This window comes from Sus scrofa, chromosome 10 (assembly GCF_054392235.1).
Source record: "Sus scrofa isolate SSC_HxYL_T2T_F1_AM1 chromosome 10, Sscrofa_HxYL_maternal_Yorkshire_Landrace_v2.0, whole genome shotgun sequence".
NCBI lineage: Eukaryota > Metazoa > Chordata > Mammalia > Artiodactyla > Suidae > Sus > Sus scrofa.
In genome coordinates, this window is record NC_139392.1 from 80,581,845 (window position 1) to 80,608,889 (window position 27,045).

The 27,045-nt window shown below is 41.1% G+C and overlaps 1 protein-coding gene across 27 annotated transcripts in view; it reads left to right on the top strand.

Annotated features, from left to right (window-relative positions):
- Positions 1-27,045, top strand: part of NEBL (nebulette) — a 355,791-nt gene that overhangs the window by 299,736 nt on the left and 29,010 nt on the right. For 14 of the 27 annotated variants that reach the window (XM_084980375.1, XM_021064957.2, XM_021064951.2 and 11 more), the window contains 12 exons: positions 4,061-4,171; positions 4,340-4,450; positions 7,534-7,638; positions 9,283-9,375; positions 12,171-12,263; positions 14,042-14,134; positions 16,673-16,765; positions 18,090-18,182; positions 19,442-19,546; positions 20,535-20,706; positions 23,342-23,434; positions 24,921-25,070. In XM_084980375.1, the coding sequence (XP_084836501.1) occupies positions 4,061-4,171; positions 4,340-4,450; positions 7,534-7,638; positions 9,283-9,375; positions 12,171-12,263; positions 14,042-14,134; positions 16,673-16,765; positions 18,090-18,182; positions 19,442-19,546; positions 20,535-20,706; positions 23,342-23,434; positions 24,921-25,070 (1,312 nt within the window). Of the gene's footprint in view, positions 1-4,060; positions 4,172-4,339; positions 4,451-7,533; positions 7,639-9,282; positions 9,376-12,170; positions 12,266-14,041; positions 14,135-16,672; positions 18,053-18,089; positions 18,183-19,441; positions 19,547-20,534; positions 20,707-23,341; positions 23,435-24,920; positions 25,071-25,663; positions 26,080-27,045 lie in introns of those variants that run through there. The other 13 variants (XM_013980273.3, XM_013980276.3, XM_084980383.1 and 10 more) reach the window with 6 other exon arrangements.

The following is a 27,045-nucleotide window of genomic DNA, read 5'->3' on the forward strand; positions in this document are numbered from 1 at the left end:
ATTCCACGTTGCTGTGGCTGTGGTGTAGGCCAGCAGCTGTAGCTCTGATTTGACCCTAGCCTGGGAACTTCCATATGCTGCATGTGTGTGGCCCTAAAAAGCAAAAAAAAAAAAAAAAAAAAATTCAAGTTTGGTTTTAGAAGCTATGATAAAATATCTATCCTAGCAGGTAACAAAGTTGTAGGAGTCAGATCATATGTGTATTTTTCAAAGAAAATACCCCAGAACCAGTTCTGCCTCTCTTGAACAACCCCAGAAATTTTGAAAATATAAAAGGGCCCCTGGAGTAGAGAGGATTTGGGAAGAAATGGTTTTGGAAGAAGCACATGTGGAGAGAAAGTTGGGTGCAGGTTAAAGGGTGCAGCTCACTTATTTCAGGGCTGGTTGGGGTGAGGCTTAGTGGGGCTACTCGGAGAGCTCAGTGTGACACTTGAAGTTAGGAAGAGCTGGCTTAGGACCAACCCCCACCTAGGAATTCTGGAGGTTGAGAGGTAGCTGCTTAACTGCCAGAGGAGTAACTGCTGTGTGGGTCTGCCTACATCCCCAGGGTTAGGTACTGGCCAGGGGAATGGAATGGCCATGACTGATTCAGACAAATGAGGGATGGCAGGGTATCCTTGACCGGTAGGGATGCCATTTAGAAATGGTGGGGGGTGGGAGGATGCATGCTGAACAGGCACTGGAAAACATTCCTTGACTCTGCCCCAATTCTGTCGTCCTCCCGAGAGACAGCCACAGTTGTAAATTTGCTGTACAGCCTTGCAGGTCTGTATATGTAGATACATATACGCTTGTGCACACTGAGACTTTAAAAAAACTTAAATACCATGTACTTCGTGTTTGGTTTTCTCACTTAATCTTACAGGCCCTTTTCCATGTTACTTCATATAGTTCTACCTCATTCTTATAGAAAAATAAAGTGTTAAACAACATGGATGTGAATATGCAACCATTTACCTTTTGAAGTTCCAAAGGCATTACCATGTATAAACGACATTTAAATGTATTATAACGGGGACTCAACCTTACATGCCAAGAATGCTTTATTTTTTTCTGCATCTGCTCCTTCTTCCATCCCCTTCTTAGCAAATAGTATCAATGAAATATTTCCCAGAAGTCACTTTCCTCTCATCAGCAGATTTTATTGACTCCACTTCTGTAATGGTTTCCTCGGTCCATCTGCTTCTCCCCGCCCCCGTCCAGGCTACCATCCCCAGTCTCTGGATTGTTGCAACAGCTTCCTGACCAGAATTCTGCTTCCGCTATTGGCCTCTTCGTATACGTCTTTCTCCAGCAGCCAGAACAATCCTTGAATAATTAAGTTCTGTGATTCCTCCCACTTAAAACTCCCCGGGGGCTTCTGGTCATGTGCAGCAGAGGCGCCATGCTCCTTGCCCTGGTGTTCAGGGCCCCCTCCTTCCCTTGCTCATGGTGTGTGAGCCTCCCCAGCTTCCAGTCTGCATCTGCGTAAGTGTTAGGGTTTCTGCACCTCTCTGAAAGTTTTCTCCCTGGTCTTCATATGTGCTCTTTCTTGTTCTTCATTTCTTAGATTTGTTAGTACTTTCTTATGGTGACCTCTTGGGCTTCTGAGTAACTAACTACCTAGTAATATCAAATCACTGCTTACGGTTTTCTGCTAATGTTGTTATTATGAGAGAGGGTGGCATCCAGTGTGAGTTCAAGGCGCTGGTTTGGAGTATGGAAGTGGGGTGGAGAATTTGGAGCCGGAGAAGCGTTTTCAAAGCCATCCTCATGGGACTGAGACTTGGAGCCAAAAGAAGGCATACTTTCTCTGGAGCAGAGAATGTGGAAAGAACAGAAATTTTGCATTTCTCTCTTTTATTTAAGAACCGGCTTATTCCTTTTATGAAAAGTTGGAGTGTGGCATCTCTCCCTAGTGTGGTAACAGGTTAGCTTGCTCAGCAATTTATTAACTTAGTTTATGCCGATTTAGATATCTCCGTGTACCTTGGGACTGTGTACAGTTGAGACTTGAACAACACAGGGGGTTAATCTGCATGTAGCATAAGGTGTGTGATCTGCCCTCTGATCTGTGGTTCCTCTGCACCCGTGGCTTGAACTAACCACAGACCATGCAGTACTGTAGTATTTACTCTTGAAAAATATCCCTGTGTAAGTGGACCTGTGCAGTTCAAACCTATATTGTTCAAGGCTCAAACTTACTAGGAAAATGGTGCATTTTGGTTATTGAGAAGCTTTGGGAAAAACAGGCCTGGAGGAGTCAGCTGTACTGTGATTACATGTAGCCCAAACCAATTTTGGTGATGCTTGCTATTTTCTTTGTAATTCCGAGTTCTTATTTGCATTTATTTTAACCATGTCCCATTTTTGCCCAACTGACAGCTCTCAAATCCTTTCAACCAGAATGTGGGGCTTTGCTATAATTCAACATTTATTTTTTTCAAGTAAAGTCAGTGTGTTCCATTATTACACAACTGACCTGTAATAGTCAAACCTTCCAGGACCTGTGGGCTTGACCATGTGACTTTCTTGAGCCAGTGGGTCCATTAATAGATCTGACTCAGGCAGAGGCTCTAAAGTCATGTGTGCTGGGGGTGGGGTGGGGCTTGTCCTCTCTGGATGTAAATGTCATCATGTTTTTAAGTTTCCTAAGTTTTCGGGTATTTTATTATGCATCAGTATTAACTGATGCGACTGGTGTTCTGTGAAGTCTGTTTATATGCCTCTGAATGCTTTTAGATTTGAAAGTTCATATGAGACCTTGGTGGCAATTTGTGATCATTGCCTCAGTTTCCACATATATGGTCCTTCAAATGAAGGGTTTTGCTTTTGGACCTTAAAGAAGCTTGCTAAAAATGGAGAGGTTTTTTGCAGACATAGTAATACTTTAATATAATTAGTTTGAAAGTTAAACATTATTACTTGAATTTTTATTCAGAAAAGTGAAACCGAGACTGTAAGTCAGTGAAAATAAGCAGATTTATGGGTAGTAGATAGGGACAAATATAGTATTTCTCTGAGATTGTGTTTTTTTATGGCATCTCTAAATTTAGCACATCACATATGAACAAAGCAAAATTTATATAGCAGGAAATCACAAATCTAGCGTATGCCAACATAATAGGAAATAATTGTTTTTGAAGGAATTTAATAGACGATAATCTATAGTTTTTTCTGTTTAAAATAATTTTTGTTGAAGAATGACATAGAAAAGTGTACAATTATAAGAGTACAGTGTACAGAATTTTATAATCAGTAATTTCAAAATGTGACAAGAATCTCGTAAGACAGTTGTGGCTGTGTAATTATGACATTTTGTAAGGAACAGATGATCCGATTCAAGTTGGCTCAAAAAAGCAGATAATGTATTGCTTTTGTAAGGAGCTAGTAAAGGAATTCTTGGGCATGGCTTGATTTAGGACTCAACCAGTGTGGTCCCATTCCAGTTTCTATCTTTTTGTACTCAGACAGGCTTTCTTCTGTTTGCAAAGAGACACCTGGCTGCTCCCAGGGCTGTGAATTTCTCCGTTCAAGTCCAGTGTGGAGAAAGAGATGCTTCTGTCCTTGAACCAGTCATCCGGGGCCAGGGTGGGGTGTACCTTTGCTTAAGTCCAATAGGGCCCTTGGACGCAGCCAGGCTCAGCCACAGTGGAGGGTTTAGACTGGGAAGTGAAGGAGTAAATGGAGGGAAAAGAGGGGTTCCAAGGAAGCGGCCAGCAGTTACTCACTGCAGAGTGAAAAGTGACAGTTTTACACTCTCATTTTGTTGATATTCATCAACTGAATTAATATAATTTATCAATTTTATTGTATTGAAATAGAAAACATTTTCCCTCCGCTCACTCTTTTTCCTTCCTTAAGTTGGGTTAGTAGAAAAAAAGCCTCCTGATGACTCTCAGTCACTCCAAGTCATGTCCCTACCACAAATCAAGTCTTTGTTGTTCCTTAGAGATAAAGGAAGCGAAGAGCCAGCTTATTTCTAAAAGCCCCGATCTTGATGTTAAAGATGACAGCAAGGTCTTTAATGCAGATTTTCAAATTGTCGTGAAGCCCTAATTGCAGGTTTTATTTTCTGCAGAAAGATTATAAAAGAGATCTGGAGACGGAAATTAGAGGGAAAGGCATGCAGGTGAGCACAGGCACCCTCGATATCCAGAGAGCCAAGAGAGCATCCGAAATGGCCAGCCAGGTAAGAAACTGAGAGGACACAAAGTTTACAGCAAACATATCCGGTTGTATACAGAAAAAGTATAAAGGATGTTTCCACTTGTGTGGCCTTGAGATTCAAACAAGTAAGTGTCTACACTGTTCCAGAAGGCTACGCAAAGCTCTGAAGATTATTTTCTGTTCTTTTCAGAAAGAATATAAGAAAGACTTAGAGAATGAAATTAAAGGGAAAGGGATGCAAGTGAGCGTGGATATCCCGGATATGCTTCGAGCCAAGAGGGCATCTGAAATCTATAGCCAGGTTGGTAGAGAATGAAGATGCTCAGAGTAATAGCATCCAATAGTAACTGGAATTCTGATACCCAATCACCTTGTGCTATGTGTGTCTCTATGCCTGGTATCTTCTGGAGAGCATTCTGTTCAAAGTCAACACACTTGATTATAAAGGAAGCATTGTGAAAGCTGCATACCTCATTCTTGAAAGGGATGATTGCTGTAGCTTCAGTTAAACAGACATTATCAAGTGCCAGAGCTCCCCTCATGGGGTCCTCTGCTTGAGTCCAAGGACATTTTGACCTTTTTATTTCAATTTTTTGACTCTATTGTAAATTTGGCTCTAATGCCTATGGTATAGAGAAAAAAATTGCAATTTGTCTTTCATCCATTTCATCATGGATATTTTGATTAAAATAACTCTAACTAAAACTAAGAGTGAATACAACTGCAAAAGGTATAAGGTACAATTGAATAGTTGTTAAAATATAAGTGAAGAACTCAAGTTTTCTTGGTAAAATTTAATTTTCAAAGTATATTTGTGACATATCCTCTAGAAAACTGAATATAAGCAAAATAATGACCATGAAAGAAGAAAGTTATTGATAAGATCTGATATGGGTAAAAATATTCATTCAAGAATAATTTCTTTGTTATAAAATTTGTGCTGAGGAGTTCCTGTCGTGGTTCAGTGGTTAACGAACAAGACTAGGATCCACGAGGATGCGGGTTCCATCCCTGGCCTCACTCATTGGGTCAAGGATCTGGCGTTGCAGTGATCTGTGTAGGTCACAGACGTGGCTCAGATCTGGCGTTGCTGTGGCTGTGGTGCAGGCCAGCAGCTGTAGCTCCGATTCGACCCCTAGCCTGGGAACCTCCATATGCCATGGGCGCAGCTCTAAAAAGAAAAAAAAAAAAGTGCTGAGAAGAATGAATCCCAAAGGAAAAAATAATAAAAGGGAATGAAAAAAATGAAACAGTTAAAGAGGAGTCCCGTTGTGGCTCAGTGAAAATGAACCTGGCTAGTGTCAACCTTGCTCCGTGGGTTAAGGATCTGGCATTCCCAAGAGCTGTGGTGTAGGTCGTAGACACAACTTAGATCCTGCATTGCTGTGGCGTACATAGGCCAGCGGCTACAGCTCCAATTCGACCCCTAGCCTGGGAACCTCCATATGCTGCAGGTGTGGCCTTAAAAAGCACACACATAAGATAAAAATAAAATAAAATAAAATAGTTAAAAGTGACAAAGGAATTGAATGTGGTTAATGGGATTTGTGTTGAACTAATTTTAAACAGAATTTGACTAAATTTGTCAAAATTCTGGTTAAACATGAGAAAGCAGTCTAAACATTCATTGGTTCAAAATGAGGGTGTTACGGAATTCAGGTTCAGCTGCTTGTTGCTCAAGAATCCAATACTGAGAGACAAGTGTTGGGTAAAAGGAAAGATAGTTTTATCGAGGAGACCAGCAATTCTGAAACTAAAGGTTCTTGACTTTGTTTAATGACTAATCTATGTTTAATGACTCACATATTATTCTTTGGCCTTGTTTGACTGCTTTCCTTTGTTTCTGTATTTTCTCACTTCTGTCATTAAATGTATTCTTTTTTTTTTTTTTTTTTTTTTTTCCTTTACTAGGGCCGCTCCCGCGACACATGGAGGTTCCCAGGCTAGGGGTGTAATTGGAGCTGTAGACACCCACCTACGCCAGAGCCACAGCAACGTGGGATCCGAGCTGAGTGCAACCCACACCACAGCTCACGGCAACGCCGGATTCTTAACCCACTGAGCAAAACCAGGGATTGAACCCACAACCTCATGGTTCCTAGTTGGATTCATTCCCATGATGGGAACTCCTAAATTTATTCTTTGACTAAAGTTTTTCTATGGACAAGAGACAGGTGGAAGTAATGTGTGGGGGCGGGGGGATTGGTCTTTCCTGGGAAGACCCCATAGGGTCCTGCTCCATTTCAAGGGTATCAAGCTTCCAGAGTCAAGTATCAAAGGACTTGACTGCTTCTGAGCTTCTCCAGGGACAGAGCAGTTGAGAGGGTCCTGACGTGCATGTCCATCTGTCCTCAGATGTTCACGCTCATCATGTCTCATGACAGCATGTGAACCCAGAGAGAGATTGGCTCTCCCTGTATCAGCCGAACTGAGAGTATAGGTACATATTAAAACAGGCATGTGGCCATTTGAGTCAGTGGAGAAAAGTTGCCAAGCTCGCTCATTCATTCAGCAGATAACTTCCTGAGCACCCACCGATGAGCAGAATTAGACGTGGTTTTGTCCTTGAGGAATTACACTATAGTTGTCAAGGGTAGTATGACAAACCCTGATATATCCTACCAAAAAGTAAAGATACCAAGAGTAAAAGCTTTCCATTGGAAGCTATTAAAACTCCTGCTTTCACTTAAAAATGTTGATTTTTTTGAGTGTGACAATAGGGTACATCTTAGCTAATGCCTCAGTTTCCCCATCTAGAAGAGAGACTAGTAATCGTATCTGCTTATGGGGTTAATTAAATGAGTTAGTATGGGTTAAGTATGTAGAACAATACCTACTACTTTATAAACACTGGCAGTAGTAGAAGATATTGCCCAGGATGTATCCGAGCTGATAGTAGTACACTCAGTTGAAAGAAAATTGAGATTTCTATCTCAACTCTAAATACCAGTACCATCTAGTATAATCGGATGCATCTTTATCTGAAGTAAGGAAGCAAAGCATAAATCCGGGAGCATGAAAACAAGTAAGCAGAGAGAGTCAGTTTGCTGATAGGAATATGGAGCTACCCTGAACAGGAACTGGGACAGTAGGTTGTAAACTTAGGAATGCCTCAGAGGGCAAGCCCTCCCAAGGAGTTTGAATGGTTTGGGGTGGGAACCATTGCCTGAGTAGAGGTGAATGTGCTTTTGTAGACTGTTTGCTTACTCTGCATATTTCCTTTATTTTGCTGTTGCATCAACAAGTGCTTTGAACCCTAAGACATATTATAGAGCCATGCAGCAGTAGAATTGGAAAAAGTAATGCCATTTTCTCTTTTTCTCTGTCTCTTTTGTCCATGTACACACAGCATTTCAGATTCACGTTAACTGTTTGTATTTTCAGAAAAAATATAAAGATGAGGCAGAGAAGATGCTTTCTAACTATTCTACGGTGGCAGACACTCCTGAAATTCAGAGAATTAAGACAACTCAACAAAACATTAGTGCGGTATGTAGCCATTATTTCTTTTCAGTTGCTACCTTGAAATTCTGTGTTGTAAGGAGGGTCTTTTTTCCTCACTGTCTGATTTTTTTGCTGCATTGCTTGTATTTTCTGTCAAATGTATCTTTACTTCTTTAAAATAGTAAGCATACCAAAGGTTCTTACAAGTTATAATTTATCATGATTGTTTTAGAATTATAAATTCGAATTTCCTTTTTTGGTATAAGCAACAGCCATTCTAAACTGAATTTTAAAATTTCACTCAGGAAAGAGCTCTTAAACATCTACACAGATTGTACTTTGAAGATGGAAATAGTTATATGAAGTGATTTCCTTCCCGGTCATTGATTATTTGTACTGATAATACGTCTAGGGCTTTACTAGTTGTAACCAGGTCCTAAACTTTAATATTTTTGTCTTGAGCAATAGGAATTGTATCAGCACCATTAATTAAGATATTAGGCTTATGTGGTTTGTTTGTTTGTTTGTTTTGGCCACGCCTGTGGCATGTGGAAGTTCTCAGGGATCAAACCTGTGCCACGGCAGTGACCCAAGTCACAGCAGTGACAACGCTGGATCCTTAACCCACTGAACCATGTTTGATGGATATAGAAACTGGGCTTATGTTTGATGGATATATAAACTTGAATTCTAAGATAAAAATGGGTGGTACGGCCAATATTTTAATGTAGAATTAACTCAGTAGTTGGTCAAATATGTTATTAAAATATACATCCTATTATTTCTGGAGATTTCTGGAATATTTTCTACCTTCTAATAAATTGGCAAGCTGTGACGTTCAAGCTGTGCTGCTCAGGTACCTCCAGGGTCTCCCAGATGGGCTGTGTTAAGAAATGGAGAAATCTTGCTGGAGGAGGCGATGAGGGAGAAGGCGGTTGGGCCCTTGTCTTCTGTGACTCACGCCTTCCCGATTTCTAGCCTTTGCAAGGGAGGTCCCGGGTGGTACTCGCCCATCCCCCACTGGGACCTACTGCTTAGCACCTGCAGAGATGGGGTTGTACTGTCCTTGGATGAGTGCCTCATTCTCTTTTTCTGTAGAATACTTTGGCGTTTCCTTTGCTTTGTCTTTGAAAGGGGCGGATATTGATAGGGTGCAGAAATGTCAGAAGGTCTAAGGAGTAAGTGGAAGGGAAAATAGGCCGACTTCATGTTGATGGTGATGATGGGGCTAGTAATTTCTTTGAAGACGACGAGAGCATCTTTGCTTTTGTTTGAAGACCAGCAGTTGCTTAAAATTTCATGCTGTTTTTGATTTAAATGGTAACTGCTTAAGTGCTGTTATGTCTTTTTCTTTTTCCCAAATACGCATGTGCCGTATTTTTGTTTTTGAAGAAGGAAACTCTAGTTTGCTGATTTATGGTCTCAGAGCAAGTAATCTGCAGCCATGTAGGGTACCAAGCATACCCTAGAACAGGTAGTAGAGGTTTACTTGTAAGATTATGGAGTATAAATCTGAAGTTTCACAGGTATTCTCATTTATTCGATTGATTAATGTCATGTTGGTGCTCATAAACAGAAGCTATATTGACATTACTTTAAAATCTGAGAAATTTTCTTTAATAAGAATCGGATCTAGGACTCGAATTCCTATAAGCTTATGATTATTCTTTTTCTTCTATTATAATAAAGGTATTTTATAAGAAAGAAGTAGGAGCTGGCACAGCAGTAAAAGATACTCCAGAGATTGAACGAGTGAAGAAAAATCAGCAGAATATTAGTTCAGTAAGTTCTCTATAGCATTAATTATCCTTTCCAGAAGCAAACATAAGCTAGATAAATGTTTTTAGTTCTTGACTAAACTGGCTGGCTTTTTTCTTTTTTCTTTTCTTCATGACTTTGTTGAAACACTATTTCATCAAATATCAAAGGTCTAACTTTCAGAAGGAAACTGTAGCCTCGTTCCCCTTGAACCTAAAGCAGTTTTTCATCTTGATATATCATAGTGCATCACTTTAATAGTAAAGTAATGAAATCTAGGATTAGATTTCATCCTTCTGAACAGAATTTTAACTGTATTGAATTTTTCAGAGAAAGGATAAATTTCAGTAGCTCACCACAATTGAAGGAAGGAAATTTTACCCTGATAGAATGATTAAAGGCCCTGGAACATTCATTTGGTGGCTTAGGAGAAGGTTTCAAATGCCCCATTCGCCTTCTACTTCTTCCAGCTTCCAGCAAAGAAAAGCACACACCTTCACTGTAATGTGTAAAATATCTTTCCCCCGCACCCCCTGGTTCCCTTTGAGCTTGGGGGAAGGGTGGAGGAGGCGTTTACTGTTAATAGAGAAAAGCTTCATTCAGTGCTTGACATTTCCAAGAAACAGTTTCAATCCTTACCTGTAGGTATTTATTTGGTAATAGTTGTTACATAGTCATCCTTTGGTACCCACGGGGATGGAGTCCAGGGCACTCCCCTCCCCAACCCCTCCACCAGCACACACACACCCCCACATCTGCAGATTTTCAGGTTCCTTACTGTTGGCCCTCTGTAAGCATGGATTCCACACCCTCGAATGTGGGAGGCCTGCTGTATTTAGTTTCACGCTGGGGGTGTCAAAAGGGTTCTTTCCTTCAGTCCCCGTCCCTGACCTTTCTCTGCACCTTCACCTTGGAGGCAGAGCTTTCTTTAAGTCATCCAAGTAGAACTGCCAAGTGGTTAAACTCATCTGTCAGGACCCTGATAGTACCCCGCACCCTAGTTTATGGGCGCACTGGCATTTGTGGAGACAGAGTTGAGAGGCAACGTAAAACACACTTCGAAACGAACCCCCACACACACACAAAAAATCAACCAGAATACCAATGCCCAGAAGTCTCTGTAGCATCAATGAAGCTCTCCCTAAAGAAAGCCTAGGGAGGGGGACCCCACCATGAGGGTTCTGATGCACTGTGCTGAGAACCCGGGTCAGGCAGCACGAGTCCGGTAGTGAAATTAGTTCAGCTGAGAAATGTAAAAGGGTTGTCTCCTTCACTTTCAAATAATAATATTTGAAATGTACCCATCCACGCACTGGGCTCTGATGTTATAAATGTTTTGCGCTGTGCGGTTCTCTTGCCCACCGTGAAGTGACTGTGCCGTTTTGATTAGTTGGGAGTCAAACGAAAAACAAACATGTTCATCTTTAATCATGCTTAGCGTCTCACCCGAGGAAAGTCACCGAGAGTAGTACCGTCTATCCTTTCTTCTCCCAGCATCCCACTGCCTCTTCCAGCAAACGATAAATGCCCAGTTCCGGTCTCCGGGAGGCTGCGCCAGAAACTCCTGCTTAGTATTCAAATGGAAAGTTGCCCTTTCGAGATTAGCTAGATCTGTCACACCAAGATAGGATTCTCTAGCATTTAAAGATCTCGACATTTTCCCACCTCCAGAGTACAAGCCTTTTAGCTATTAGCTTTCTCCGTTAAGAACTATTTTTGAACCTTATTTAGAGGTAGCCTGTCTCCGTGTGCCCTCAGTTTAATTGTTTTGGATCTGGCCTCATATTGGCATTGTGACTCATATCTCATATTAAATGTACAGATGCTAAGAAATAGATGACAGCAAAGATATTTAGGGATTTTTTTTTTATGATTGTTGGCATGGATTTTAACCTTAATCTTTTTAAACATTACCAAGTGATTTCTCAAACCTGTTTGTGTAGCTCTACGTCTTTGCCACATTTCAACATATACCTCTTAAGTCTAGCCTGTGTTTCCATACATATGTGTGTGTCCTTTTTCTCAAATCCAATCGTCCATACACGTCAGACATATTAAAATACCCCATGTTAGGTTGGCATCATTAATCATTTCATAAGTTTAAAGAGCAGTTTCTTGTCCCTGGCATAACCATGTGCTGGCACTGCCATTTATCTAGTTGGTCTTCCTCTAAGTAGACTTGAGGAAAGAGCTTTGGACTGGAGTGAATGCCAGGACACAGGCGGGCCTTGCTTGGTTGCGTGGGTAGAACATGCTACCTGACTTTCTGCCACTGGCCCTTCTGTCATGACCAGCACTCAGTGGCCTCTGCCTTCCCTCCATCTTCCTGTCTCTCTTATTTTTTTCTTGTTCTGGATTATTTGCGTACTCTCAGTCAGGTAAGCCATCTTCCCAAGACGTTGTAGCTAACTCACTTTGACTTTTGCCTTGAAATACATGGTGAATTTTAATGACCATATTAATAAATAGAAACTGCCGTTCATATCAAAATAATCCATTATTAAGATGATTTCCAAAGTTTTGGGTGCATCTGCTTAGTGATAAAAATTGATTTTCACAAGCAATCTATACACATTTTAATGAAAAAAGCCTCTTCAGTGAAGGATGGGTGAATAGATATGGGTTTGTTTGTACTTTAGGATACAAGAATCCCGAAAGCACCCGGTGAAATAGAAATATGTGTTCCCATGGAAAGAAAATTAATATTGGAATTGAAAACTTCAGCTATGCAGTCGTTACAAATGAAGAATTCTTAACTCTTTTTAAGTCTTTTTAAGTGTCGACTGAAACTCACATTTTCTAAAAAATAAATTACGCAGGTGAAATACAAAGAAGAGATGAAGCCTGCAACAGCCATTTGTGATCCACCAGAGCTAAGGAGAGTTAAAGAAAACCAGAAGAACCTCAGCAATGTGTGATCATATTTCTTTAAGTATTGTTTTCTGTGGGCATGGCACTTGTGCGGGTGAAGTCCCATCACAGTGAATTCCGGGGCAGGAGGGCCGGGTTCGGAAAGGTGGAGATAAGATCTCACACATCTCTCCATCAGGCTACCATCACACCAGAATGTGTGCCCTGGCTTATTAAAGAATAGGGCATTGAACATGGTAAGACCTCTCTTCTTGTCCTTGGGGCAATTCAAAGGTGAGAGAGACAGACCTTCAAGGTAGGGGCTGTGAGTGTTCTCCAGGTCTCTAGGAGAAACAGCTGTAGGAATAAAGATTCTGCGTTAAGTGCTGTAACAGTAACTAACATTGACCGAGTGTATATGATATCTTCTGAGTTCTTCCCATGCAGTGGCTCATTGAATGTTAAGTAATAATTCCCTTTTCAGCGTGCTGGGGAAATGCAGAGAAGGAAGGCTATGTCAGTGAGAGACGGGAAAACCTTTGGAGAAAGAGTAACATTTGAGTTAGCTCTTGAGGAATGACTCAAAGTTTGGACAGGGGGGATTTCATGAGGAGGGGCCTTCCTGGCAGTGCCAACCGAATGTGTTTAGGATACAAGATCAACTCAAAGAGGGGGAGGTTTAGTGTGATGAGCACTTGGGTGAAAGAAGACAAGAGAGAAATGATAATTCAGGCCATGAGGAGGCTATTGGGAGTGCCACTGTTCAACAAAATTTTCCCCTCGGAGCTTTACCCAGAGTAATCTTCCTTTGTACGCTGCCATCCATAGACATTACACTGGACCTTTCCTCACTTTAGGCACTTATCCGGCACAGACTCTCCCTAAACTCTCAAACTGCTTACGTCGGCACAGAGAAAGAAGCCACTCTGGCAGGGGCCTGACCTTTGTCATTTATTTTTCAGGCTCATCAAACTTCACTTGCACATTCACTGCTGAGGGTATATATTGCAAGTCCATTTTATCTGCAGGCCCTGTAGGCCTTGTAATGTCTTGCAAAAAAAAAAAAAAAAAATTCCCTAACACTAAATTTAAACTCTAAAAAAATCATTTAGACTGTTCCTGTGGCGTGCCTTATAATGGGATTTTAACCTCTAGTTTTCTTTTGCCTGTCAAAAATTCATTGGGTGGACATGTCCTTCTATCTCTCTGTGTTAGATCCTCATTTATTCCCCGAGGGGCTATAGAATTGCTGGGAAGCCTGACCACAAACGCTGGGCCTGATCCCCCCAGCTAAGAAAGAGCTCTATGCAGTAGGTCGGAAATACCTCCCTGATGCTGGTCAGAGCCTGGGCTTCCAGTGTTGGAACTTTGTAGAGAAGGAAACTTTGAGGTTCAGAGCTTGACAACCACTCACTGAGGTGCGGGCACAGGACTGGCATAATCCTCCTCTCTAATGAGAAGAGTGCAGAATCTTTATTCTTAAATATAAGACAGTCGTTTAATAATGATGCTTTAGTGCTATGAGGAAATGAACTCACAGAAAGGATCATTTCTCATTACTGATAAGATCCAACTCCGAGAGGCCACCAATAAATAACACAATTTGATGAATAACACCCCGAGGTAGAATTCAAAGCCTTTGAGTAAGAAAAGGCTTAGATCCGGGATCACGGTGATGATGAGTCTATTAGCAAATCGTATTTCACTGTAAACACTCCTAACGAAGATTTTAACTCACGAATGCCCCGTTCCCACGTGCCATGCCTTTGCATCAGTTCCGGAGTACCAGCCCCCCCCCTTCCTTGGTGTAACCCTGCATTGTCTTGGCCTTGTCTCCCAGCTACAGTACCAAGAGCGATGCCACAGAGCAACCCCAGTGAGCAGCACGCCAGAGATGGAGCGGGTGAGGAGAAACCAGGAGCAGCTGAGCGCGGCAAGTTGTTTCTGCTTTCTCTTGTATTTTATCAAACAGTGTATGTTTTCATTCTTTACGATGCCTTTGGAAAAGCTTCAGACCCTCTTCATCTCGGACGCCGATGTTCAGCAGTCACATGGTGAAGGGCATGAGCTGGGGCCCTCCCAGGGGAGCCCAGGAACCTTGTTTATTCATGACATCCTCAGTAAGCAACATGCAGGCACTGTCCTGGTCAGTGGGACACACAGATGGGCAAGACCCACTCCGGTCCTCGTGGGCCTCATAATTTAGCTGGTAAATCTCTAAAACTGCACCCGGATTTGAAGACCTGGAGACATAGTGTGGTGGGTCTGTTGTAGATCTGAGAGAGAAAAAAAAAACAAAACAGAGAAACTTGTCTATCGGAAAACTAGAGAAGCATGTAGGACCTAGAGCAGAAACTGTACGCAGGGGCCCTCCTGGGGAAGGCCTCAAATACGAGGCCGAGGAATTGGTACCTTCCTGCTTTACCACCTCTGCTATGATTTCAACTTATGATTTCACCATTTTTTAATTTATTGCTGTGTCTTGAACATTCCCATTTGTTTCGTTCACAGACTCCTTGTTGCGAAATTGGTTTGCTCGTCCTCAATTACATGTTTGTTGAATGTAAACTCCTTCTATTCCATGTCTATAAAAAACAAGAAAATATTTGTAATGTATTTATATTTGTTGGTCTAGTTTAACAAAGATCAAAAAGGGAGTTCCCAGGTGGCACAGCGGGTTAAGAATCTGGCATTGTCACTTCAGTGGCTGGGGTTACTGCTGTGGCACGGGTTTGATCCCTGGCCTGGGAACTTCCACATACCATGGATGCAGCAAAAAAAAAAAAAAAACAGGAAGAATAAAGTTTGATTTTCCACCATTTAAAAAGAAAACAAAAACAAAAACAAAACTTGTTTATTGAAATATTGAAATAAGGCAAAAGAAGGCCTGGCCTGACTGTGGTTGTAAGATATAATGTCAGGACGGGGAACCTTATAAATAAAGCAGGAAACATTTTTCAATCAATTAGTAATCTGTTGCTAATAAAACAATGATAGTGAACAGGCATGAGGTTCCTCCGATAGGGACCCTGTGCTAAATGCCTTAAGTGAAGCAAAGGTCGGCGTGATTAGTCTTCTGGTTGGCAGGTGTAGGAAACTGAGTCATGCTGGGAACCTGTGGTTTGTGAGCAGGGCTTGGATTTGAACCCAGGCCTCCCTGAACCAGAAATCCCATTCAGATATGTTCCCCAGTGGTTACTTTTCCTGTTCTTGATCTTTTTACGGAACTTTTACCATTATAAATAATTACCTTCTTCTTCTGAAACAGGGTAATTTTTTTTTTTTTTTGTCTTTTAGGGCCACACCCTGTGGCTTATGGAGGTTCCCAGGCTAGGGGTCCAATCAGAGCTGTAGCTGCTGGCCTACACCACAGCCACAGCAATACAGAATCCTAGCCTTGTCTTCGACCTACACCACAGCTCATGGCAACGCTGGATCCTTAACCCAATGAGCGAGGCCAGGGATTGAACCCATATCCTCATGGATACTAGTCAGGTTCGTTAACCCCGAGTCACAACAGGAATTCTGAAACAGGGTAATTTTTGAGAGAATTTAAAATTAAAGAGTGAAAAGGTACATTTGTGCCGTACATTAGATTCCAGATATGTAATATCATATGGTATTTGTCTTTCTGACTTACTTCACTTAGTATGAGAGTCTCATGGACTTGAAGAACAGACTTGTGGTTGCCAAGGGGGAGGGGGAGGGGGAGGGATTGGGATGGACTGGGAGTCTGGGGTTAATAGATGCAACTATTGCATTTGGAGTAGATAAGCAATGATGTCCTGCTGGAGAGCACTGGGAGCTATAATCACTTGTGATGGAACATGAGGGAGGATAATGTGAAAAAAGCATATGTGTGTGTGTGTGTGTATATATATATATATATATATATATATATACACATACATATGACTGGGTCACTTTGCTCCACAGTAGAGATTGACAAAACACTGTAAATCAATTATAATGGAAAAAATAAAAATCATAAAATAAAATATAAAGTAAAATTTAAGAGTGAGTTCTCTCAGGCAGAGGAGAAAAATCAGGCTGAACACTGCTCCCTTCTTATAATATTTCTGGTGGGTGGTAGGAGTGAGGGGTTTTCAGCTTCTTTTGAAGGCTGAGGCTCCAGGGTCTTGGGCTGCCACTGCTACTTCACTCTAGTTTTCTTGTAATGATTTCATTACAGGGTTTTGCTTTTCTATTTCCATTACATTTCGTTGTGGCATCTGCAGTTCGTTTGGGTATTGAACAGCAAGTATTTATTAAAAATAATTTTTAAGGCGTGCAACCACCACTGTGCTTGCTAAGTCAGAAGAATCAGAATCGAGGTGTAGATTTGAACTGAAAGGTTGACACGCATCTGCTGTGGGGAGGCACGTGTAGAAAAGATGGGGTTGGTTCTGAGGCTCCTGTTCTGGTTTATTTGGGTGGAGATCACGCTATTCTTCTTCTGTATCCTCTGCAGGTCAAATACAAAGGCGAGTTGAAACAGGCAACTGCGATTTCTGACCCACCAGAGCTGAAGAGAGTTAAAGAAAACCAGAAGAACCTCAGCAATGTGTGATCTTAGTAACTTCTCTCTTACACAGCAAACGTATTGTCAGCATGTGCCTTCATTGGAAAGGATTGTGTTTACAGAGTTTTCATGACCTTGAGTTGACACTCTGCTCTCAGTTGGCTGCCAACTGATTTGAAAGGTTTCTGTGTCTTTGGCATTGTGGGTCCAGCCGGGCATTCGCTGCTCAGAGTACTCAGTGACTGCCAGTGTGATTTTTGTCTCCAGGTTATTGGGTATCCTTATCTGGTCTTCATGCTTAGAGTGTCTGTGGTTCCCCAAAGGGATGCAGTGGCAGCTCTGGCATCTTGGCCTTACAAATAAGCTTTCCCATTTCCTTTTACACACACACACACACACACACACACACACACTCACTCACTCACTCACTCACTCTTGTTCTGTGGCCTATCCAGGCCCGTCTCCCACTCCCTGCTATTGTTGCCTTATTTTTGGATCATCATCTGGGGAAAAACTATAATGTGTGCCCACCTGAAGAGGTCACACGGGGCAGGTCCGTTTTCGGGGCACTTGTTCAGGGGCCGTCAGGTTTTGCTCAGACACCAACTCCTGGCCTGCTCTGGCCTGCTCTAACTCTGTTGGTTATGTCATCCATGGATGCCGTTTGCCCAGAGAATCCTTTTTTGAAGTCATTAACATATAAATTGGGTTCTTGGGAAGAGGAAATTTGGAAATCTGTTAGGTGTAAAGAAATCTTTTCTTCTTCAGACCTTTAAAGTCATTTGACCAGATTGTAAAGGAAAGGTAGTTTATTGTTTGGCCCTTTCCGGGGCAACTGTATTTTGGGGAAGTAGATGCTCGTCTTTCCTGATAGAGTAGAGGCACCGCCGATGGGACTCCAGTGCTCTCGAGGGGAGCACGGCCATTGAGAAGGAGGACAGGAGCAGCGGGGAGCACGGCGGCCTTCTAGAGGACCGCGGATACTGTGCAGGTGTTCAGGCATCCCGCCGCAGTCAGTTACCAAGAAACCACACCAGTACAGTACTTCTCCACGGGATGTGTGCCTTAACGTAATCTCCATGAAGCCATTTCTTCTATCCTTTGTGATAAAATGCTTCTTACAGCTTTACTGATAGATTACTGAGTACATCCACAGTGATTTCATTCACAGCGATTCACTGCTAGGGGATGAATTCAAATAGACTGATTGGAGATGCAAGCATTTTAATACGAGTAGACTTCCGATAGCAGCCTGTTTTTTTCATGACTTCCTTTCCTCGGCTAGCTCTTTGCAATAAATACCGAGAGATGCTTCTTGAGTTGAATTGATTCACAGTGCTCTGCTTTCTGTTTTCCAAAATGATAGGTTTATTATAAAGGTCACCTGGGAAGAGCTACGGCTTTAAGTGTAACTCCTGAAATGGAAAGAGTAAAGAAGAATCAAGAAAATATTAGTTCGGCAAGTTGTCTTATTCACTTGGGGCTATTATCACAAAGGACATATTCCTTATTATTTACTTGCAGACCTGATCTTTTTTTTTTTTTCCTTGTGAAAATAAAATTGATTTCCAAGAAACATTTGCCATCTATGCAGTAAGTACGCATGCTGTTTCCGATGACTTCCCAAAGCTGCCACTGTTTCATTTTACATTATCCTGCAAACCTTTCATTGATAGTTCCAGATGTGACCACCAGCCACATTTGAAGTTTCGTTTTAAACCGTATTATGTTCATTTAAACAATGATTCTTGTTATTTTAGCCAGTGTCTTTGAAAGTGGTAAAGTCTTTGATGGGTAAGTTAAACAACTGTCATTTTACAGATGTAGCCCATTGAATGTGAATTATTAAATCCTCTCTGCAAAACAAAATAAGAAATGAATCATGACTACAGAGTAAGGACTTAGAGGGGAAAGAAAGGTCTTTAAATATATTTATCATAGAATTCGGTTACTCATGAAAGTCCCAGAGGGCATGTCAATGTCTTATTTGGGTAACGGGTGTGCTTTCTCTTAGGAAACACCAGCGCTTCAGTTCTGGGTTGCGCAGGCACCCTCAGGTCTGCATCAGTTGATGTGCTGTTGTATATATAATCAGCTTCACAAATAGCCGTGTTCTGATGGCTAGCTGTCAAGAGGCACTTTATGCCTGGGAATCAGCATTTAGGTTTTACAACATACAGCTCTCTTGTGGCATTTCTGTCCAGAGATGTTGACTGTATGCCACATAAATTCTAAGCTGAGGCCATTTAGAAGGAACCTAAATTTGTTACTCACTGTTGTTCTTCCTCTATGGTAGGAAAAAATAAAAGGAAGCACAGGGATGTTGAGTATACCTTCTTCCAGTGTTATGGTAGAGAATGGGGAGATACAGAACCAGAAGAATAAATGTAGGTCCCATTTAGTTTTGGATTTTTCCTGTGTAGTCAAAGGATGGTAACCACTCTCACTGATTCGTTGTTAGTGGGTGTTGGTCACTCACGTGTTTATTTTCAGTTGATAGGCTGATTTAGGTCATCTTTGCTGCAGCCTTTAAAGGAGACCCTTCCGAGCAAAATTTGAGATCCTTATTCACAAATGAAATGTGACTCACTGAACAACTTGCCTGGGAACTAATTCAGAATATGTTGTATATGTTTCACTCATTTGGAAAGCTTGAAAACGTTACCTAATTTTTAAACTGATCTTCTTGTTAAGTATGTTCTCCTGTTTACTTTGCAGGTAAAATATACTCAGGACCAGAAACAGATGAAAGGTAGACCAAGTCTGATTTTAGATACACCTGGTCTCAGACATGTCAAAGAAGCTCAAAGTCATATTTCAATGGTAGGGTCCAACCAGATCCTCCTCCCATGACTAAAACATGCTAAGGAACAGCACGACCCCATGTATTGATGACATTGTTCACCGTTAATCTGGATAACTAACAAAGCATGGAAGAGTGGATGGGGCTGTCCTTTGTGGGGGGTACTTTTCTAATCACATTGAAATGTAATGGAAATATTTGATCTAATAAAATAATTTTTTCTCAGTGACTTTTTGGGTGTGTTTTATCTCTAACACGACTCTACTGCTGTGAAAGAATTTTGTGAAAGATGTTTGCTTGGATTTCTTTTTGATTAATTTTAAGGTGTAGTTTGGTATGTTTACGTACGAAAAAAATATAAAAATCTGCGTTTTTTTTAAAAAAAGTTCATGAGGTATATTTTAAATACCATAAAGTTCACCCATTTAAAGTGTACAATTCAGTGATTTCTAGAATAATTTGCAGAGCTGAATAACATCACCCTAATCCAATTTCAGGACATAAAAAAAATGTTTGTTTTGCAGTATATATACGTTTTTGTAGTTATAGACAGAAATATATATAAACTTATTTGCAACTCAATCTAATTTTAAATTATACTGCTTTCTTGAGTAATTGTGTAGGAATAGCTTATGATTTTATTGCATATTAAAGTTTAAGAGACAGGAAATTAATTTATACCTAAGTGAGTACATTTCAGGGAGTAACCAGGATTTTAAAAATAGGTCTTTTAACACTCCTTCCTGGTGTACAGGTTTATATATTAAAAGAGCTACTAACCAAGATGATGACAAACATCGTGAAAATGTCAGCACTTGGTCTGTGATGCTAGGAAACCGAAGTTTCAGACATTAATTTTTTGGAATAATTGGAAAAGATACATCTCAGTAGAAAAATACTCTAGGTGCAGCTGATGCAGTGACTGCCTGTCGTAACATCGAATTTTTGTGAGCTCTGTAACAATCAGGAAATTTCACTTTGCATTAATAGTCTTTTCCCCTCTTTCAGGTGAAATACCACGAAGATTTTGAAAAGACAAAGGGAAGGGGCTTTACTCCGGTCGTGGATGACCCCGTGACAGAGCGAGTGAGGAAGAACACCCAGGTGGTCAGCGATGCTGCGTATAAAGGCGTCCACCCTCACATCGTGGAGATGGACCGGAGACCTGGAATCATCGTCGGTAAGCGGACGGGCCTGCTCGGCAGGTCTGCGCAGTCACAGAGATCGAGTTTGCCCTAACTTTAGGATTCACTTCTTCATCGTCTGACTCCTCCTCACATGCCTGCCGCGGTGCCCAGCTGAAAGTGGACCACAGGCCACAGGTTACTGTTTGCCCCAGGTTGGATGGGATTCTTGGCCTTTGCCAGGTAGCGCTGGCATCCATCCTGTTCCTGGATGTTCTTGGTCTTTGATAACTTTTTGGACTGAGGAGTGTTCTTGTTGCGCAGAGAAGCGGCCTAGCTATCAGACATGGCTAATAATGAAGGTTGAACAGTTATCTTGTTTCCCTTTAGGTTATGTGTTGATCAGTAGTGGTACTGCAGACATGGTCTCCATGGGTGACGGAACGGAAGTAATCCCATCTAGGTCCTTTTTACCCCCAACAGACAGGCCAGAGGGATTTCGATGGTATTCCACAATATGGATAGCTGATGTCTTTTGAATATTATCTCTGAACTGGGAGAAGCCAGAGCTGTCTGAACGTCGCATAGATCAGAGAGGAGGCGACCTTCTTTTCCTGCTGTTCCTTCTTGTCAGCCAGAGACAATCACAAACACAGAGTCAAAGGGGGGACAGACACAGCATGGTTTACACTAGGGCTAGAAAGGAAAGTTCCTGATTTTTCAAAATGTAGCAACAACGCATACCTCCAGTAACCATTGTCTTCTTCAGAGCAGTTAGCCTCTGAATTTCTACAGCGAGTTCAGTTATATAGCTCCGATAATAGTTTTGGTAAGCATGCAACATGCCTCTCAGTATTCCCAGCGTTGGGTTGACTTCCTCTTTAAAGGTGAGAGTTTTTGGAACCAATGGAAGGCCATTTAGAGATGAGCTGGGTGAGGAAAGTGTGGTTGACAAGGTAGTGTCTTATTGTAAAACACAGGCCCTGAAGGCAGGGCACTGAGGTACTTGGATAATTATTAAGCAACTCTGAAAGTATTTTCCTAAGAGTGATTCTAAACATATTCGTAGGCCACAAATAGCTTTGCCGATCTTCCCGAGTTGATTGCTTAAGAAGGATCTCATTAAGTTGGATGGATGAGTCATGCATGATGTTTTCACTGAGAGTAACAGAGTTTCGTTGCTTTGTAGTAACATCTCATAAGGGACGATGCAGAGGGGCTGATTGACCCCAGGAGGGTGGAAATGCTGAAGTTGGCACAGCTCACACCAGGGTCTGACCCTAGATCACGGGCCAGGAATGACTGAGATCCGTGCTAGAAACTGGGAGATTGTCTAGACTTTGAACTTGGAATCCAGTATTTATTACCTCTGGGATAGAAATTATTATTTTTAAAGAATATGTAAGATTTATAACTTGAAATTATTCCCTTATGGGGTGATCCAGAAGTCAGTTTATAACTCATTATTGGGGGAATCTGTTTCCTGTCGAGGACTTTACTTATGAAACAACAAAATAGAGTACAGTCAGCAGACATTGAACTTCTGAGCCAGGCATGAAAATACAAGGCTAGAGATTTTTTGATGTTTCAGACTAAGCCAGGTGCTTCTATTTATGTTGCAGGCTTTGCCACTTACTGCTTGTGTAACATGGGCCAAGCTGACTCAATCTGCCTGTGCCTCAGTTTCCTCATCTATGAAATGGAGATAATACTAGTACCTACTCCAATATGTATGACATTCAAATGAGTTGTTGTAACTGAGAATGGTGCCTGGCCTATGGTAACCATTCCATAACATTCAATAAAGACAGACAAGCCGATCTCCAGCTGCAGTTTAATAATTAACTCCCTTTACTCAAGCTCCAGTTCTGCCCCATGTCTGTAGGTAGGTTATTTTCGCATTGTTGGTACAACACCATCCAGGTCATTGTAGGACTTGATAACCATTAGTTGGAGAGACTGATAAACTGAGAAGTTATTAGATTTGGGTTGTGCCTCCACCTAGAAGAGGAGAGTAAATTGGCTGGCCCAGTCCGATTACTGACTGTAGCAGTGAGCTAATCGGTGGTCCGTTGAGAGCAGGAAGCTGCTCCTCATTCATCTCTCCGTCCCTGATCCCTCCTGGCTCAGTGCCTTGTTTCACTACACTTCTCTCATAAACACATCTTACCTGGGTGAGCCTGTGCTCACCGGCTCAGCATGAAAACTGGGCTTGCCGCTTACCTACATTTCAAACATTTGTTTCTCTGGTAGGGAGAGAAGTTGTTGATGTTTGTTTTGCTTTGTTTTCTTAGAAAAAACCTTTCAATCACTTCTTATTAATTATTCGCGTGATCTTAAGAGTTTTAATCAACCTTCTACCTGTTTTGGTGTGCGGAGAGCACGCGTGATGGTTACGGGGAGTGTGGGGAGCTGTCTGGTGTGCACCTGTGTTAGGTGATGAGTCACAGCCTCCCTCCCCAGGGAAAGTCGATGAAGAATCAACTTAAATATGATGAGAAAGTTTTCTTAGCAAATCCTGTGAGTGTGAATGTCCCTTCCTTCTCCTGTGCAGGCTGGGGCGCGGTGGGCTAGCCTGTCAACACGCTTGCTTTTTGCATACGCCCCTTTCCAGACGTTTGCTTGACTCCCTTTGGTGCTGACTTTGAAAGATTCACTCGTGATGTGTTGATTTCTTCCTTTTGGTAAAAGACCTCAAAGTCTGGCGCACAGATCCCGGCTCCATCTTCGACATCGATCCCCTGGAAGATAATATTCAGTCTAGAAGTCTCCGCATGCTCTCTGGTACTGCCTGCGTTTTCAGTTCCTTCCCGTTGACATGATTTTGTCCACAAAGTGAAGCTCCTGTGAGCTGGGGAGGTTCCCTGTGCCATCTGTGTAATGTAAATTTTTAAGTTGGGAGTTTGAAAAACTGAAAAAGTTGCTGTGCTGTTTAATATACCGTTAATCATTTATGAAAACAAAACTGGCAAAAGGGCTTTTTAATATAACCTAGATTCGCTTGTTCTAGATTTATTTTAAAAGCTGTCTAGAGCTTATTTACATCTGCTTTTTATTAGTGAATATGATTTTTGTAGGTTTTCTTGGCTTTCAAATGCGGCTAAACTGCTGCACTAAACTGCTGAGGCATAATGGAGATTTGTTCATGAAAAATACAACATTTTAAAAGTAGAGGTTTTTTTGTTTGTTTTTTTTCTGGTCTTTTTTTGTCTTTCTAGGCCTGCACCTGCAGCATATGGAGGTTCCCAGGCTAGGGGTCTAATCAGAGTTGCAGCTGCCGACCTACACCACAGCCACAGCAATGCCAGATCGGAGCCTCGTCTGTGACCTACACCACAGCTCACAGCAACACCGGATCCTGAACCCACTGAGTGAGGCCAGGGATCAAACCCTCAACCTCATGGATACTAGTCGGATTTGTTTCTGTTGTGCCATGATGGGGACTCCTAGAGTTCTTTAATTTAAGAATTAATTTGAAGAATTATATGTAAAACTGTGGGGAGATTTTCTATATAGCATCATAAACGTTTTAAGATCAAACGGACTTTCAAGTATCCTTAAAATTTATCTGAGTTTTCATATAATGCAAAACATCAGAAGTTCATTTGACTTTAAACTTAGAGTGTTTATAATTAAAAGCAAAAACCAAAATGGTTTGGATATTTAAGTATAGTGATAGCATGGCTTGACCTTTCAGATTTTCAAACCACGTTTAGCAAACTGATGATCTGACAGTTACGTAATTATTTTAAGCAATTTAAATAGGGATGTCATTTAGGTCTTACTCTGCCCTCCTGATTTCTACTCTAGGCTTAATTGTTGACATTAACAAAATTGAAAGCCCAAGGCAAAGTAGGGATTCTGATATTTTCAGTTAACTTGATTCACATGACCAAATTGTCATTTAATTTTCTAAAAATAAAAGCAACGTATGCTGTATCCTTGGTGATATTTGAAAATAATCCTTTATAACCAAATGTTTTGTTTAATAGAGATTTACCAATTTGCCAGTGTTTTTCTTCGTTGTTGTCAGTTTCCCAGCCTCCATTTCTCCTTTAAAATCCAGGTTAAAAAAATGAGTATAAATGATCATTAAGTCATGTATATAGTCGATGCCACGTATGCTGAAATTTGGGAATTTATAATAGCTGAGGTTTGGGATTGGAATTTAATGAGGGATTATTCCTTGTCAAGTTTTTAAGTATTTTTGTGTTTCCTTTGTTCTTCAAGCCTCTTAATCACAAGTATGACTATTTTCCCTCCACTGTAGAAAAGGCGAGTCATTATTGGAGACAACGGTCTCGATCTCATTCAGGCAGTACTTTTGGTACAGGCCTGGGCGATGACAAATCAGAAATATCTGAGACTTACCCTAGCTTTTCATGCTGCAGTGAGGGAACAAGGCCGTCTGATGAAGGAGGTACCAGATGTTAAGCACGCTCAATTTTTTTTTTTAAGGTGTCACAAGTGTGTCTTTAACAAATTCTTCACTTTTGCACAAAGGTTTGGCCTGGATGCATTTGAACATTTTGAATTATATTTAGAAAGTTGTTTTTTTTTTTTTTTTCCCCCTGAACTACTAATCTGCATTTTTGCATGCTTGTTTGTCCTGTCTTACTTTCACTGTCTTCACTACAAATGGATCTTTAATGAGAGCAGGATCTTGGGACCTGCTACGTGAGTCTCTTTCACAGGTGTTGTGAGTGATGGCTGGAATCCACAGCCCAGAGAGTGGAAACTTCAGTTCTGTGGAGTTTGTATCTGATTTCCATTAAGGAAAAATCAATCTTACAGTTATAGTTGAGAGGCTAAGAGGTTGCTGTGAATGTGTATGTTTAAATATTGATATACATTTGCAGATAAAGTTAGATCTTGCCAAAAAGAAATGAAGTATGTACTTGGGATATGAGATTTTTTTTTTTTAAATCAAACAATACTGTTGATTGATTTTCTTTTTTTAAATCAAACCATCAAAATACTGTTGATTGTTAAGAATCTTTCTATATTTTATAGAGCCATCCTTTCCCTCTACCATCTCCTGTTTTCTGCATCCAAGCTGGTGGATTAGTGCTGGATATTAGTAGTTGAAATGGTTTTGGATGTTACACTACCCCCGCTGATAAGGGCGTTACTAAAGGTTGAGACTAAGGTACAGCCACATTGCAGTGCAGCCAAGAAGGGGAGGGGAGTGAGTGCAAAAACAGAAGGAATGTGGAATTTCCTTTTCGGCCCACGCCCAGAGCGCTGAAATCCCTAAGGCTGGAGATTTTGAAGTGGAGCAATTTAACATCTTGAGAGGGAAAGTAATGTGACTGAGGATCTGATGAAACTCTGAAATCTCTTGTAATTGAGTAATTGTTTTTTGCATTCATTATAGGAAAACGCCTATGGGAATAAAATCGGTTATAGTTAATACATCTTAAATTATACAGACTTGCCTTCGCGTGGTAAAAAGATTTCTCTTTTCTTAAATTTCAGGTTTACTGAGGTGTAATTGACATAGAGAATTGTCAAATATTTAAAGTGTACATCATGGTGATTTGATATACATAGACCTTGCTAAAAGATCCCCCCATTGACTCAATTAACATATCCGTCACCTCATGTATTTATCTTTTTTTTTTTTTTTGGCAAGAACACTTAAGTTCTACTCTGTCAGAAAATTTCATTTATACAATACAGTGTTATCAACTATAGCCACTGTATTCATTGTATAGCTGAACATTTTACCCTCTTACCAATCTCTCCCTGTTCCCCCACCCCAACTCTGGCAACTACTTTTGTACTCTGTTTCTATGAGGTTTTTGCTTTTTTTTTTTTTTTTTGATGGAATGTTTTTGAGGTTCTCCTTTCTATACGATTCTAATGAAACGTTTCTAAACTAGTTTTGCATTCTTACAGCTAAGATAGACATGAGAGCTCCCCTTTCTCTGTCTGGTCCTCTATCTAACAAATGATTCAGTACCTTTTTTGTTGGACGTGGGGCTCTTGATTTCTCCCTTCAGGGTCCTCTGTGGTTCTGGAGGAACAGAATAATGTTGAAGCCTGATGAGATAAATAAAACCAAAGCAGGGGAGTTCCTTTCATGGCGCAGTGGTTAACGAACCTGACTAGAAACCATGAGGTTGTGCGTTTGATCCCTGGCTGTGCTCAGTGGGTTAAGGATCCGGCATTGCTGTGAGCTGTGGTATAGGTCACAGACGCGGCTCGGATCAGCGACTCCAGCTCTGATTAAACCCCTAGGCTGGGAACTTCCATATGCCACAGGTGTGGCCCTAGAAAAGACAAAGACAAAAATAAAAACAAACCCACAAAAAAAAAAAAAAAAACAAATACAAGAACAAATTTTGATGCACCTTATTCACCTCTACTGAGTTCAGCGTACTGGCAATAAC